The sequence below is a fragment of the Eurytemora carolleeae genome, unplaced genomic scaffold (genome assembly GCF_000591075.1).
Source record: "Eurytemora carolleeae unplaced genomic scaffold, Eaff_2.0 scaffold340, whole genome shotgun sequence".
Classification (NCBI taxonomy): domain Eukaryota; kingdom Metazoa; phylum Arthropoda; class Copepoda; order Calanoida; family Temoridae; genus Eurytemora; species Eurytemora carolleeae.
The window spans coordinates 252,651-269,965 of NW_019396237.1; the positions used below are offsets into that span (position 1 = coordinate 252,651).

A 17,315-nucleotide genomic window follows, 5' to 3' on the forward strand; every position below is an offset into this window, starting at 1 on the left:
TTAAGGATCGTTAACGACGAGCCTTCATTAAAGATCGCTAACGACGAACCTTCGTTAACGATCATTAACGACTAAGCTTTGTTAACGACGACCCTTTGTTAACGATCGTTAATGAAGAGAGGAAACTAACCTGAAGGGCATCTGTACTTATCATTGAGTAGTTTTTAAGAAAATATCCATAAGTTTTAGCTCCCCCCACCACTTTTAAACTTTATGTAAGAAGACCTTCAATAAAGTTGCATGTATTTTTGTTTGTCTATAAAAATTGTTTTTCAAAAACGATCGTTTTTTCAGAAGCGATCGTTTTTAAAAAAAAACAAGCGTATAAAAAACGATCACAAATCGTTTTTAATAAAACTATCTTTTTCTACAACGATCGTTATTTGTTTTCTAAAAGTTCAAAACGAGTAAGCCTTCTTAAAAAACGATCGTTTTTTCAAAAACGAAACAACCGTTTTTCAAAACGATTGAAAAAAGAAACAATTAGAACAATCGTTCAACAATCGTTTTCAAAAACGATTCCTAGTCAAACTATCCTCCATTTTGAACATTTATGTAATTAGCTAGATGTAACTGCGCCTAGGGTTGTTAACGTTTTCATTTTTTAAAAACGATCGTTTTTTTCATTTTCCTATTGTTTTTGTTTTGTTTTCCGATCGTTTTAAAAACTATCGTTTTTTTTAAAAAGTTTTTAAAACGATTGTTTTTAAAATGATCGGAAAACGAAACAAAAAACAATAGGGAAACGAAAAAAAACGATCGTCTAAAGATCGTTTTCAAAAACGATTAACAACCCTAACTGCGCCGCCATGTTAAGCTCAAATGTGGTTTGCAGATTTTGAGCTCAAAAGTTGCAGATTTACAACAATATTGATCAATATATTTGACTTGCTGGGGAACCCAGATTTTTTTCTATATTTGAGTCGAGCCACTCATATTAGAATTTTTTTTTAAATCTAAGAAGTTTTTCAAGATTCTCCTGATTTCCCCAATCAAAATTTGAGGCAAATCAGTCCAAGAGTTTATGGGTTATGATCGGAAATTGGGCAATAAATTCATGTGCAATGAATGTAAGAGGAATAAAATAAAATTCTTAAGTAGGTGTAATTTGGGTGAAACATGAGTTTGGTGAAACGTAATATTGGGTGAAACGTGAATTGGGTAAACCGTTATTGGGTGAAGCGTTATTTCACATAAAATTGGGTGAAACATTTGGGTGAAACGTGATTGGGCAAACTGTTACCACACCCTTTACACCATTTTACACTAAAATAAAGCAATTAAAGATGATAATGTAAGGTATTTATTCTTTTATCAAACTATTATAATATTTGTTTTTAACCAATTGTATCATAACGATAGCTATCAGTTCTAAACCTTACTCACTCAAAGTGTAAACAGATAAACATTTTTCGGTTTTATTTAGTTAATCTATGAAGGTTGCCATTATGAGAATTTTGAGCGAAATCCTGTAAAATAATTCAATGATATTTACTACATACTTTTAAATTTTATCAATTCTCTTACTTTAATTACATTTTTAATGTTTAACTTTTTAGACCAATGTTATAACCAATTTTTCTGGATAATTTAATCAATTCATTTTAAAGGAGTGGAAGTTTAATTAAAGATTTTTGTCTTTAGTTAGTCACAATTTTGTTGGATTGCTTTTAGATTTTTGTCTAAAATAAATCTTACCTCTTTGTCCTCTGGTTCTCCCTGCAGAATAATGGATGAAGATGATGATCCTGCCAACCTTGAGTTTGATTTAGTAGTTGAACGGGAAGAAATCTGAGTAGAAATAGAGTTTCCTTTTGTCAAAGATTTTCCATTGAACATAATATTGGTCCCAGTAGATGACAGCACTGCTTTTTCCCCAACAGAAGTTAACGTTACTTTCTTTCCAGCTAGTGCTTGGTCCCATTCATCCTTGGTAACAGGGAACCCGTTTATAAAACCAATATCTCCAGATGAAGTTAAAGTGAACACATTTCCATCTACAGTTCTTGTAACTATTTGTCCTTTTGCAAGGTTTGACATCCACGAGGATGAACTAAGATCTAAATTCCCTGAAAATATATATATATGGAAAAGATATAAATAGTATTTTTATCTCTGGTAAATTACCTGAGCTAGAAAATGGTGTAGATGCCCTTGAAGTTGAACTGAATGACACCTGATTTGATATTCTTGATCCATTTGTCATTGATTTTCCATTGAACATGATATTTGACCCAATTGAAGAGAGCCTTGCTTTTTTCCCTTGGAAAGAGAGGTTGACCTTTTTTCCATTCAGAACTTGATTCCACTGATCAACAGTTACAGGGAACCCATTGATGTAAATCATGTTTCCGGAAGATGTTATCACAAATACATTTCCATCAATAGTTCTTGTAACTTTTTGGCCATCTTGAAATATTGACATCCAAGAAGATGAACTGAAATCAATATTTCCTGAAAAAGCTTTTGGTTAATGGCTACTATGACATTATAATTATTCAATTTACCTGAATTGGATAAATCAAAATATTGTTTAGGATTCTTAGTTGCATATCTCCGATCTATGTATTTTTTAATCTTAAGTGAGAATTAGAGATTTTTAAAGCTTTAAAAAAGAAAATACATCATTGTAAAGAAAATTGTTTTACATAAATATTAAAGACCTGTTTTTGATGATAGTAAATTTTGTGAACTGAGCCCTCCACTCAAGTTTTGGGATGATGAATGACTATTACCTGATATAAAAAGTATATATATTAATACATGAAAATGTAAGAGAGAACAAACAGACAAAAATAAAAAAAGACAATCAAAGAACAAAAACAAACAAAAAATCCATGTATTAAATTTGCAGAGTAAGAATACCTCTCCTTCCTGCAGAGTTGAAGGATATTTGAGTTGAAATACTTCCCCCCTCTGTCAAAGATTGTCCATTAAACATAATATTTGATCCTGATGCAGATAGCTCTGCAGTTTTGCCATCAAGCATTAATGTGACAGTAGACCCTCTCAGAACCTGATGCCATTGATCAACAGTAACAGGAAATCCATTGATGTAAACATTATTTCCAGAAGATGTTATTGTAAATACATTTCCATCAACAGTTCTAGTTATGGTCTGTCCTTCTGCTAATGAGGACATCCAAGATGATGAGCTGAAATCTATAACTGTAAAAGCATTGCCTGTCAATTGGTCAAAATAGCAAAAGGTTGAATAAAAATAATAATTATAGCAGAGATTTGCACTATATAATAAAAAGTTTTTTTACACAGTTTTTTTCACAAAATGATTTTCATGTAAAACCCTGAATTCTGTGCCAAGGTTTGCTGCAAACACAAGCAAATTAAAAACTACAAAATAAGAAAGGTACATAATTTTAAATTCTTTCAGCATGTAAATTGCTCAAGAATCAAAAGATTTATAGAAAAAAAAAGCAGAAACAAGAATCAAATTTTACCCCTAAAAGTAACTCACCAGGTCCAGAGGATGATGACCATGATCTTGACTTTAACCCTGCACTTGATGAAGATCCTGTATTTCTAGATGAACTTGAACTTGATCCTGACCTTCTTGAAGAACTTGAACTTGATCCTGAACTTCTTGATGAACTTGAACTTGATCCTGAACCTGAAGAACTTGAACTTGATCCGTAAGAAACATGGTTGGAAACACTTGAACCATCTGTGATTGATTTTCCATTGAACAACATATTTGATTCTGTGAAAACTAAGGTTGCCTGTTTGCCTTTATATAATATTATTACAGTTTCCCCAGCAAGAGCTTGATTCCATTGTTCAACAGTCACAGGGAACCCGTTGATATAAATCATATTTCTGTAAGATGTTATCTCAAATATGTTTCCATCAACAGTTCTTGTTATAGTTTGTCCATCCACTAAAGATGACATCCAAGATGATGAGCTAAAATCCAGACCCCCTTAATTAGTGAGGAATACTTTAAAGTTTTGAAAAACATCAATCTGAAATGATTTACCTGTATATGATGACGAGCCCCCTGATGAAACCTGAGAGGATGTTGTTCTTCCATCTATAAAAGAATTTTTTTTTCAAGAATTTAAAACTTAAAAGTGAAGAATGCTTTATAACATTCTCTGTTTAGAAAAGGTTCAAAACTTAAAAAGTCAACCTAAATAATTGAAAAATTTGAATTAAAAAGTTAAGTTAAAGTTAACTTCTGGTAGTAAGCCAAGTTTAAGTTTTTTTTGCTAGGTACTGTTTAATAAATTACTATATATATAATTAAAATTTGAATTAGCTCAAATTTAAGACACAGTACACATTTTAAGTTTGATAAGTAAATAAGTGAACTGTCCTAGATTTAGACCTAGAAATCTTTCTTTCTGTAAAATGTTCTTATTTCACAAAATAAAAATGCAAGAAAAATTTAATTCCGTTTTATAAAATTTTAATCATATCAAGCATTTTTATAGAAATTGAATAGCACCCACATATAACATTAAAAACAGAAAACAAATTCCTGATTTTAAAATACTGACCTTTCAAGGAGGATTTAGTTTACTTAGTTCTGTGTCCAAATTTAATGAATTTGAGCTGCGTCTTAAATCCGCTAAAAACCGGTTTCAATTGAGCACGGGGATAAATTTTGAACATTGAACACAATTTTAAGTGGAACCAACCATATTTGAGCTGCGGCTTGAATTTAAGCTGCAGCTCAAATTCTTTAAATTCGGCCTCAGAATGAAGAACCTGAAATCTGCCTGCCTCCATCTATTGTAAATTTGTTCAGAACTATTGACAAATGTTTGATTCTTGATAACCATTACCTGTTCTAAAAATATTTGTATTTAAGCTTGATGTTGAACCAAATGAGCTATGAGATGACATGGTTGATCCATTAGTCATAGACTTTCCATTGAACATCACATTTGATCCTATGGAAGATAAAGTTGCTTGTTTTCCTTGGAAGGAAAGTTTAACTTCAAGTCCATTAAGTGCTTGATTCCATTGATCAGCAGTAACAGGAAATCCATTAATATAAACAACATTTCCAGAGAACAATATTGTAAATACATTTCCGTCAACAATTCTTGTGACTGTTTGTCCATCTACCATTGATGACATCCAAGATGACGAGCTAAAATCCATGTTACCTTCAACAGTTATGCATGCAAATATAAAGTTACTATTTAAGTGCAATATGAGAGAAAATATTGTCCAGAAAAAGAATTACCATTATTTAAGAATCCTGAGTTTTGACCAAAGTTTTCTCCAATTACTTGAGAGGACAATGATTCACCCCCTAACAAATAATTGTGTGGAAAATAATAGATAAGAAGGCATATTTATGTTTTCTTACAATGTTATACATACCTGTTCCAGTAAGCATAGAATTTGAACTTGATGATAAACCATAGGAAATCTGATTTGACATACGTCTTCCAGTTGTCAGAGATTTTCCGTTAAACATTATATTTGACCCAATTGAAGATAAAATAGCTTCTTTTCCATGGAAAGATAGTCTTACTTCCTTCCCATTCAGGACTTGATTCCATTGGTCTGTTGTGACTGGAAACCCATTGATGTAAATCACATTGGCAGAAGATACTATTTCAAAAGTATTTCCGTCAACAGTTCTTGTAATTCTCTGACCATCTACCATTGATGACAGCCAAGATGATGAGCTGAAATCTAGATCACCTATAAACATAAAATTAGATAACTAATGAATATGTATGGCATGTTAGCTTGACATTGAACAATTGTATTGCATAAAAGTTTTAGTTTATATATGGTTTCAAAGAATTACCAGCTTTGAAAAAATTTGAACTTGAACTTGCACTTTTTCCATAAGAAACCTGAGTTGAGATGCTTGAACCAGTTGTTAAGGATTTTCCATTAAACATTACATTTGATCCAATAGCTTTCAATATTGCTTCTGTTCCTTGGAATGATAATATAACTTCTTTTCCACTTAAGGCTTGATTCCATTGATCAGCAGTAACAGGAAACCCATTTATGTATACAACATTTCCAGAAGATGTTATTGTAAATATATTTCCATCAACAGTTCTTGTAATTTGTTGTCCATCAAACATAGATGACAACCAAAGTGATGAGCCAAAATCTATGTTCACTAAGAAAATATTTGTAAATATAGCTAATCCTATGTCTACATGACAGGTTTTAAAAGATGAATACATCTGTGTATTACACTTATAAAATGCTTCAAAGATACAACACTATCTCATAAAACCCTAGCAAAGAAAAAAGCGCTATTCTTATCATTTTTATATCTTCATGTTTATAAATTCATAATAGAATATGCAAACATTTATTCAAATTTGTCTCAAATTAACCAATTACATATATAAATTAAACATAACAAAATATCTTATTATACACATTTATTCATAAAAATCTTTTAAATTGTCAATATGGTGCAAATTTATATCTGATTAAATCATTGTCAAACTATAAAATCTATAATTCAGACAAGAAAACTATATAACTTCTTGTGTGTAGTATATTTTTACAAATTGGCAAATATATTGATACATTTATATCACATACAATGCAGACAAAGTATATTTACATACAGAGCAAAATTCTTACATTAAAGTTGTTAGTTCACATCAACTTCTCAACATTGCACATTTTACCTGAATGTTTCTTCTGCATATTTATCTTTAGTAACGTCCCTTTCTTTCAACAAAGATACACACACATTACATATTTTTGTAGAAATGTAATCAGAAAGATGAGTAATATCAATATCTCAATTTCACTGGCATCAATGCATATTCGAAAATAATATTCAACTCATGTGTGAGTTTAATGTTTTGAGTTTAACTTATTACTGCCCACTGCAGAATTATAACCTTCTGCTTGATTATTTGTTTCAACTGTGATGTCAAACTTATTCCTCATTTTTGAATCAAGCTTTAGGATAATAGTTTTCAATGTAAACTAAATTTTTATGCCTCTTAAGGAATATCAGCAATTTTTTTACGATATGGGCAAACAAAATTGCCAAACTTTGGTTTATTACTGTTTTTATAGTAGAAGTCCATCTTCTTTAACACCTGCAAAAGTAACAAATACTGTTGGCATGATTTAAAGAAAGCATCCTTGAGATGGTAAATCTGGAAAATTATTCAGCAAATATTTAAGATGTTACATTTAACAGAACAGTTTTAAACCTTCAATGTTTTTCTTTAAAAACTCATGCTCCAGTAAAAGCAAAAAAAATGACAATATTGGATATTTGACCTATTTGAGTATTGAAATGGTGTTGAAGATTAGTATCATCACATTCCATGCACTGGTTGGTCTTAAACCCAAAAGCAGTGTCGATGTACACTATATATATATAGTCACAGAGTATGGTATTATAATTGACCATTTCCAACCTCCCCCCTCCCCCCAGCTCCATAACCCCTTCCCTTTAACAGTCAAGTTAGGAAAATTTAAGTAATATTAAAAAAAAATTCAATTTAATATCCAATCTAAAGTTCAAACCTAATACTATGATATTTTGATAGAATAGCATTTTTTCTTTGCTTGCATATTATCTGGTAGCATTTTAAAAGTGTAGTGTTTTATGTGGTAGCGTTTTATCTATGTAGAATTTTATGAGTATAGTGTTTTTCTAGTATCACCAATACATCAACAATATCAAAATAAACAGTTTTTGTTTCAAAATAATTTGATGATAATTTAAAATGACCTCTTGGTATTTGGAATTTTTCCCAAGAGTTTCCTTGACTTAAGTTCTCTGTTGAAATTGTGTCTACAAAAACAGAATGATTCAAATTTTCTCATTCTGTATAATTGGCAATTTACCTGTTTTCATGTTTGAGCTTGAGCTATGGCCAAATGATACATGATTAGCCATTGATGAGCCAGTTGTCATGGAATTTCCATTGAACATAATATTTGATCCAATTGAAGATAAAGTTGCTTCTTTTCCCTGGAATGAAAGTTTAACTGCCTTTCCACTGAGCACTTGATTCCATTGATCAACAGTAACAGGGAATCCATTGATATAAATCATATTTCCAGAAGATGTTATTGTAAATACATTTCCATCAACATTTCTTGTAACTGTTTGTCCTTCCACTAAAGAAGACATCCAATCAGGAGTAGAAAAATCAATATTTCCTAAAAACGTCATTTTAAAGTATTGTATTGTTATCAACAAAATAAAAGATATAGGTTACTTGTGGCTTGAATGTTGTCACTTTTTTAATGGAAAATAAGGTTACTAATTAGCGGGCATTGACTATTTTCTCTGCTTTGTACCAAATATATTTTTGTGCAACTGCCCAATTTTGTCTAAACATGAACAAAAATAGAAAAGAATAAAATATGATATCGAATATAATATGTCAATTAGAACAACTTAAAATTAAGACAATTCTTTGAGATTGGTGTACTTTGTCCAAAACTACTACCAGTGATATAAACCTTTCACAATTTTTTTCTGTTAAAAATTTTCTTCATAAATTAATTTTAGTTATTGAACAGAAATTTATATTAACTATAAGAAAATGTAGATTACCAATTCCAGTAGATGAGCTCGGAATTGTTCCAAAGGAAATCTTGGTTGAAATAGATGAACCATTTGTGATTGATATCCCGTTAAGCATTATGTTTGATCCAATTGAGGATAAGATTGCTTTCTTCCCCTGAAAGGAGAGTTCAACTTTTTTTCCTTCCAGAACTTGATGCCATTGATCAACAGTAACAGGAAACCCATTGATATAAACAACATTTCCAGAAGATGTTATTGTAAATACATTTCCATCAACAGTTCTTGTAACTGTTTGTCCTTCTGCTACTGAAGACAGCCATGCAGATGTGGAAAAGTCAATAAATCCTGCATAGAAATTATAAAAAACAAGTATAATTACAAAATTAATTTAACAATGGATGTGATCTTTTTTAAATTTGCTGTTACGGTGACAGTGGTTAATTTTGTATTTTGTATTAATATCAAATGAAAATTTCTTTGTATTTGAATTAAGGTTATATTTGGCTACAAAATTAATGACTGCCACTGATAAAGTCAAATTGCTCAAGTCTACGTTTTTCAAAAAAATTGAATCTAACGTTTGCCTCAAAATCATATTTTCTTATCCCTATAACTATGCAACATTATAGATTAAAACTTGGATATTTCAAAAATTGGCACTTTGTCTGCCAGATTGCACATTTAAAAAGGTCACAACATAAGAGTTAGATTTATAAAGTAAATCCTGAACTGCCCTAGGTGAACACTTTTGAGGGTGATAGATTCTAATTGTTTGTACAGAAAAAATGATAAGAATAATGAGAGACTGAAGAGGTATGTGTAAAACAGACTGAAAAGATCCAGGTTTACACAGTAAAGTAAGATTTGTCCACTTCAGAAGTTCAAAAGTTTCAGTCTGGATTTGTACCACATACTCAAAAAAGGAATTTTACCTTTTAAATAAAAACAATATATATTTTATTTTCAATAATATTGTATGAACCTCAGTATTAGTCATTTATTGTATTATTGCTGAAATTTAAAATATATACCTGGAAAAGCATTATACCCAAAGCTGTTATATGATGAGGATGAAGCTTGTCCACCTGAACTCAAGCCATTATTATTTTATACTACCTGAACTCAAACCATTATTATTTTATACTATTTGGCTTATAGGGCCCTTTTCTTGTAACAATTATGGCTGTAAACCATTTTTCTTAGAAGATCATATTTCAAAAATTTTCAATTACATTTTCGCATTTTCAAAAATTATTAAGATTTTTTTAAGGGCAAATTTGGTCATCTCTAAAAAACAATAAACCTTCCCTGGGGTCATGTGAGTTGCCACAAAAAAATTGGGTTTCATCCGTTCAGCCTTTGGACATTTTGGATACAAAAAAAAACAAGCAAAAAGCAAAGTATAAAGAGAGATAGATTAACCTGCTTCAGAAAATGACCCAGTTGATCCAGATGAAATTTGATTTGTAATGTTGGTTCCATTGGTAATGGATAATCCATTGAATAGTATATTTGACCCAACTGAAGTTAGGATTGCTTCTTGGCCATTGAAGGAAAGTTTTACTTCAGCCCCATTGAGAACTTGATGCCATTGATCTATGGTTACTGGGAATCCATTGATGTAAACAATATTTCCAGAAGATGTTATTGTAAATACATTTCCATCAACAGTTCTAGTAACTGTTTGTCCTTCTGCTAATGACTCCATCCAAGATGTTGAAGAAAGATTCAAAACATCTAACATAACGTATGTTAAGCAAGAGCTGCAAGTATTTTTGTTCTAAAACAATACCTATATTTGAAAACTCATTGCTGAGGTTAGTGTCACCCTTAGTTGATGTCTGGGTTGACATGGTTTCACTTTCTGAAACAAATCAATTGTGTTAGATCAAACTACCTTTCATGAAAGCTTGAGTTTTACAAGCAATCCATTTATATTCTGTATTTGTAGTTTTTAAATCTCTCCTAATTAAAATTCTCAGGAACTTTTGAACAAAAAGTCTCTTTTTATTGACCATTTTTGATTCCAGTTTTTTGTCAGACAAAAAGTCCTTTTTTTTGGGTTTTTTCTTACTTTTTCCTATTATTCATCAATTCTTACAGATGTAAAGTCAGTCCAATTATGTTTGCAAATAGATTCTTTTTTCCCAATTGAAAATTTGCCAGTGTAACTAGCTTATCTGTTTTAAAAAATGTGATAAACAAAGTTATCAGAGCTGAAAACTTTAGAATGAGATATCCTTAATCTTGATAACTTAATATGAGTATCCAATGGACACACTTTTGATTTTCTTCTTAAACCGTTCTTTCTTGGATATAGTAGAGAAAAAATCAAAAACCGGTTTTTTAGAAATAGAGAGTTCCTCCTGTTTCTGTATATAATCTTAAATGGCACGCTAAATCTTAAATTTATTGGCTTCATATTCAAGACTCGGATTGGTTGAATTTTATACACTTTTCAGTACAAGATTAAGTTAGTCTCGATAATAGGGAAAAGAGAGGATTAAGCATCAATCTCGGTATCCACCATTCTAAAGATTTCTGCTCAGGCTTGTTTAAAATGGAACTGATCAACTCTTGTTCTTTGGCAGTCTTTGGAAATAAGGCATTTGATCTATTCCCATTTTTTACTATATAGAATATGTACATTTCCAATTGTTGCACCCATGCCTTATGAAGCATATTTGATTGTATATGCCTGGATCCTGAGTATAGCTTCAGTAAGGCCTAAACCAACTATGGACGCTGATGTAGACATACTCTGATTTTCATTAATAAATGAGACTCTGTAAATATTTGCATGACATCATTATAAAAATTGTTCTTATCAATGTTATATTCTTGCTATAATACTTAAATCTATTTTAAACCACACTCTGTTTTCCCCCTTTCATCTGTTGTTAAACTGTAAAATAATCTATCGACACCATCTAAATAAATAATCAGAGAAGAAACAGTTTATAAAAATAGAGAGAGTAGTTTGAAACCAGTCATCATAATAATCCTGAGTTGTTAAGATGATCATACTATAATACCATTATATAGTAGTTAACACACAGAGCAGTTTTACCTGGTCCAGAAATAATTGAATTTGACGATGTACTTGATGTTACTCCTGAAGATACTTGGTTGGAAATCTGAGATCCATTAGTCATTGATAACCCATTAAACAAAATATTGGATCCAATTGATGTTAAAATGGCCTCTTTTCCATTGAATGAAAGTTTAACCTTTTCACCATTTAGAACTCTGTGCCATTGATCAACAGTTACAGGGAATCCATTGATATAAACAACATTTCCAGAAGATGTTATTGTGAAAATATTTCCATCAACAGTTCTTTTAACTGTTTGTCTGTCTGCTATTGACGCCATCCATGATGATGAGCTAAAATCCATATTGGCTGAAAATACACTGTTTTCAACATACAAAGCCAAATATTATTAAACATACAGAACATGATAAAATTTCACAGTTGCTTTACCTTGACCCCCAATTGCCACACTTGAGCCTGCATCAAAAGAAATCCGAGTTGAAATCTTTTCTCCATCTGTCAGAGATTTGCCATTAAACATCACATTCTTCCCAGCAACATTTAAGGATGCTTGACTTCCATTAGATGTCAATGTAACCTGTTTCCCATTCAAGGCCTGGTCCCAATCAGCCACAGTAACTGGAAACCCATTAATAAATACTTTGTTACCAGAAGCAGATAAAATGTTAAAAATATTTCCATCAACTATTCGAGTTACTCTTTCTCCTTCTACTAACTTTGTCATCCACGCTGATGTTGAAAAATCCATATACTGGCCTAATACAAAAATCTTTCTTATTTGTTAAATGAAATAAAAGATATTTGAAGAATGAACCACATACCTGTCATTGCATATTCTGTGCTAGGAACAGAATTTAAAGAAATTTCAGTGCAAATTTTTTTCCCATCTGTAATTGATTTTCCATCCAGCAAAACATTTTCCCCTGTGGAGGTCAAAATCCCTTCTTTACCATTAGATGATAATTTCACTGCTTTACCATTCAAAGCATCTTCCCATAGTTGGACATTCACAGGAAAGCTGTTTATGTAAACAACATTTTTGTCAGCTGTTATGATAAACACATTTTCATCTACTAGCCGGGTAATTGTCTGATCAGGGTTCATATTTGTGATCCAAGATGTGGATGTAAAATCCATGTCATCTTTAAAAAAAACATTACAAAACTAAATTAATCAGGATTTACCATTAAAGTTTCAACTGAAGTACCTGAAGAGAGTGATTCATCTGGAACTGATGAGGTGTCACCTGCTTAAAATTAAATTTGCAAAATAAGAAAAGTTTGAAGAAAACAAAAAATATTATCAATATTTAAAAAGGTTAAATTGTATAAAAGGTTTTTCAAGAAAAATATGAAAACTCATTAAAAAAATTTGTTTTTAGAAAAGAATCATTAGCCCATCTTGGTTAGGATGTGGTGGGGTAATTCCATATGTTTTTCCTCTATGAGATAATAACTTGCTCAACTTTATTCACATTTCCAACTTTATAATTGAATTTAAGATGATAAGAATGTTGGGCAATATCTGTTAACTAAATATATTAGGCAAAAACAGTCAGGATAGGGTTAAAGTCACAAGAAAACATAAAGGATTTTCAGGTGACTCCTCATTTCTTATTCACAATTCTACCATGGAAACTTTTGCCTGATCAATAGAGGATATCCTGCTATTTTCTAGCTTGAAAAGTGTGAAAATTAAGGAGATTAACTGAAAATTGCGTCTAGAGTCTCTTTCAGTTGAAATATGTAAGAACAAATACACAACCATTTTAGATTATTTTTAGAACTGTAACCTGATTTAGCTGAAATAGAATGCAAAATAGTGAGAAACACTAATACAGCTCCATTGGTCATTTTCCCAGTTACTTTGTAATGCATCTAAGATTCAAGATTTTTTTACTATTTTAACATATATTAGATATGCATTTTTTTCTACTTCAGACCTTATCTAAAAACTAGGGTTTCTAGTCATAATTATGTTACACGTTTTTACACATAATTAGGTGTAACACTTTCTTTCAATTACAGAAGATCATTACGCATTTTTTTTTTGCATAATTAAGGTGTAATTACCCAAAATTATGTAATATGAACCCTTCCATAATAAGTAAAGTAAATATTTATTCTCACAAATGAATATGGCGGAAAATATGCATATAGATAAACGCACTACAACCTTGTCCAATCTGATTGGATAATTTAGATATTTTCAAATTGAATCAAAATTCAGTGATAGTGATGGACCAAACTCTGCAGAGAAAAAAGTAGATGTTAGTTCCACATTTTATTAAAAATATATTTCGGTCTAGGTTGACCCTCATCAGTTCTAACAATATAATAACCATCAAAATTGATGTAAAAAACTAGTAGAAAATAAACAAACAAAAAGATTATTTAAAATTTTTTTCTAAATTGATTGTCAAATGGACACAAGGGATACAAACTCAGATCATGAGATGGGAAATAGATAATTTGCAAATTTTCCCTTTTTAAAGAATGTTTTTTTTCTCTAGTACATTAACTTTTAGATGGTAGAGTTCATGTCCAGGAAGGATAAAATGTTCTACTGTAAGCTGGTTTGTATGGAGGTTTTGCTAATTAGGCGTAATTATTACAAAATTTTGCAAAATTACATTGTAGAAATTACTCAAAATAATGCTGTAAATTTGCAAAATTGAAGTTTTGCCAACTACACATAATCCTGCCAAATTACACGAAATGAAAATTATTTCGCGTAGCTGCATGTAATTCTGCCTAAGTGAATAATCTATTGCTTTGGAAACCCTACTAAAAACGTAACCAAAAAGTTTGCTCAGTTGGTTTTTTCCTTGCTTTACTTTCCATTAGAGATGGCCATTGTGTTTGTGAAGGAATCGTCTTTCATAAAAATTGAATAAAATTAAATTAAATCATAAATTGATAAAGTTGAAAAAAAATATAAATTACTAAAAAATAGCAAATTTGAGTGTTCTAAATATTCAAAAATTATTAATTAACAGTTTCTTAAAAACACAAGAATTTTCACTTTTTTTTAATGACATATTGATACACAGTTACACTTAAAACAATTACATACTATTTTGAATCACCTTGGCCAATGCTATTGCCAATACTAAATTTCCTCTAAACAACTATAAGTGTTATTTCAAAACAATTCCTTTAATAAACAGTTTGACTTTGTAAACATCTTTGAATTAACTGTACAAATTTAAAGCTTATTTTTTTTCTTGGACATTTTTATTTGTAAAAACATTAACTAATAATAGTTTATGGATTAATAGTTGAGTAGCTCCAGAAAAAAAATTACAACAAAAATACAACATTTGAATTTAATAAACTAAATAAGGTATTAGAAACTTTTAGTTTAGAAAATCCAGAAGAAAGTAATAATAAAAACTGTGGCAGTTTCAAGGCAAAACAGTAAGACTAACCCAGAAGGAATGTTTGTGTTTAAGGAATTAATTCCTTGCCAGTTTGTGTTAAAGGAATTAACTCCTTGCCAGTTTGTGTTAAAGATTCCGTTCTGCATTTATTAGAAAAAAAGTTAAATTCTCATTATCAATAAAAATTCAATTTTGAGGTTAGTAATTGAATCCATATTTATCATTTCAGTAACGTAGTTCATAGTTATGTCAAAATAATTCCGTCAGTTTAAGAAATAAAGTACTGTCCAAATCTAGAAAATCTTGCAATATTGAGACTTCCCAGACTTCCTGAATAAGGACAGTCATTTGCAATTAGAAAGAAATTTTAGTAAATAGTAGAGTTCATATCTAACAATTACTTAATGGTTTACCGTTTGCTAAGACAACTCCTGTTTTGTCAAAATGTAATATTTTATCATCATTTTATCTAAAAATTAACTTAAACAAACAAAAGTTTAAATTTCTAACCTCTGAAAGTAAAAACAGTAAAGCAAAAATGGCTTTTAAAAGGTAATCCTGAATCACATTTCAATATGACAACAATTTTTTCTGAATTATTTAACGATATTAACAATTGACTGAAACATATGACAAGAGAAACTAGAGAATGAAGAAAGGTCTAGAAAATACTAATTAATGAAAATATTTATCAACATTTAAAATGTAATTTTAAACCATATTGGACGAGTCATACAAGGGTTCTGTGTTAGATAAGTAATCAAATATTGTGAGGGTTTATTTTGTCTTCTGTGTTTTGTTGGGTTTGATAAATGGCTGCATAGTTTAATATAATTCGGCAAAAGTAAACAAGCTTTTTTAAATACTTCTATCCTGCTAATTCTCTTCTTGATTTACATAATACTAGTTGAAATTTCTGAACTGTACACTTAAATTCAGGCAGGTAGTTAATTTTCAGCTGCCTTCAAACTTAAGCTGATAAGGCAGGGAGGTAGATAATTGTCAGCTACCTGTAAACTTAAGGTAAAAAGTGAGCAGGTAGATAATTATCAGCTATCTGTACACTTCAGCTGATAAGGCAGGCAGGTAGTTCCTATCAGTTGCCTGTGCACTTCAGCTTATAAGGCAGGGAGGTAGATAATTATCAGCTACCTGTACACAATTACAATGTAGATCCCGAGAGAGATTGCAACTTTTATAAGATTTTCGGATTTTCAAAGTTAAGAAATAATCTAAGAAGTTTTATTTTTAATTTTACAGCACAGACTTTATATCATAATGCAATGATCGCTCACTTCGTCCAGAATCATGAACCAACCTGTCAACGGTGCGAGTTTGGAAACCTTAGGCCTGCGCCGAGAGAAACGATCTCTCATGTCTTCTGGGACTGTCCCAAAATAAGCGAGATACTTCTTGATCTCAACACCATAATATCGAATGGAACATTATCACACGAAGAACTTAAAAGTGTAATATTTCTAGGTTGTACTAATCCTTTAATCTTTAATATCAAAAATACTAACACAATCTGTTTCATAGTCATGTATTACATATTTTCTACGAGAAATTCTGGACGACTGTACAATAAGTCTAAGTTAAAGCAATTTATTTTTCATCACACTGAAAAACTTAAAAACCCCTTGTTTGCAGAAAACGAACATGAATATTAATCCTTACTCTCTTGCAATGGATAGTCCCCTATCAACCAACACCGCACTGCGGTGTATAATAATTGCATCATCCGCAACTCTAGCCATGCCAAACCATACCTACCTTTTACAACCCATGCTGAGTCAGCCATTTTGCTCTGAATCAAAACAGAGAATTTCAATCATTTTACATTGCAAATTAAGTGAAACTCATATTAGAGTAATAAATTCAATAATATCAATATTAATATTCGTACGGAATCCTTCCCTCGAGGATGATTCTGACGAAACGCATAACTTAAAGCTAAGTAACAGCCCTTGCCATGATTCAAGGACTACAAACTTTGATATTTTTCACTTTAATGGTCACTTCTACGAGAAAGTTGGCCTCTCCGTGTATCCGGATAATCTGGAACGAATCGCGGCGTCCTACCGAGGGCGAAATAATATTAGATTCTGGAGATATACTCTAAGAAGTAATACCAGAAACATGCGTAACACGCAAGTAATACACGACGCAAACCATTTTAAATGGCTTGTGAAAGGTCCTGATACAATCAGTCACATTAAAATTGTGAAATTTAGTTTCTCAACAAATATATTTTTCAGAGAAATGTCCGAGAATAATGTTCCTATGGAGGTGGAGGAGGCTGGAATTGACGATTACATGCGGGACTTCCAGGGGATGCTGGATAGGATGGACAACCCCAGTGA

General features: G+C 31.0%; 1 protein-coding gene across 6 annotated transcripts; it reads right to left on the reverse strand.

The window, feature by feature from the left end:
* Positions 1-1,280: 1,280 nt before the first annotated feature.
* LOC111699020 (serine-rich adhesin for platelets) lies at positions 1,281-15,456 on the reverse strand. 6 transcript variants are annotated; one of them, XM_023469546.1, is made up of 24 exons: positions 15,366-15,456; positions 13,363-13,447; positions 12,778-12,816; positions 12,392-12,712; positions 12,000-12,326; positions 11,586-11,918; positions 10,308-10,379; positions 9,938-10,252; positions 9,547-9,600; positions 8,543-8,860; positions 7,825-8,142; positions 7,709-7,771; positions 5,789-6,115; positions 5,353-5,679; positions 5,213-5,281; positions 4,806-5,132; positions 3,995-4,048; positions 3,476-3,937; positions 2,866-3,168; positions 2,664-2,735; positions 2,508-2,561; positions 2,128-2,454; positions 1,699-2,069; positions 1,281-1,469 (listed from the first exon to the last, which is right to left on the reverse strand). In XM_023469546.1, exons 2-24 carry the CDS (start codon positions 13,445-13,447, stop codon positions 1,419-1,421), a joined length of 4,989 nt encoding a protein of 1,662 aa, XP_023325314.1. In that variant the 5' UTR covers positions 15,366-15,456; the 3' UTR covers positions 1,281-1,418. The 6 variants fall into 6 exon arrangements, with proteins under 6 accessions (XP_023325314.1, XP_023325312.1, XP_023325313.1 ...); XM_023469544.1 differs by having other exon boundaries at positions 12,778-12,819; XM_023469545.1 differs by lacking the exon at positions 15,366-15,456 and adding an exon at positions 14,659-14,719 and having other exon boundaries at positions 12,778-12,819.
* Between the last annotated feature and the right edge of the window lie 1,859 nt (positions 15,457-17,315).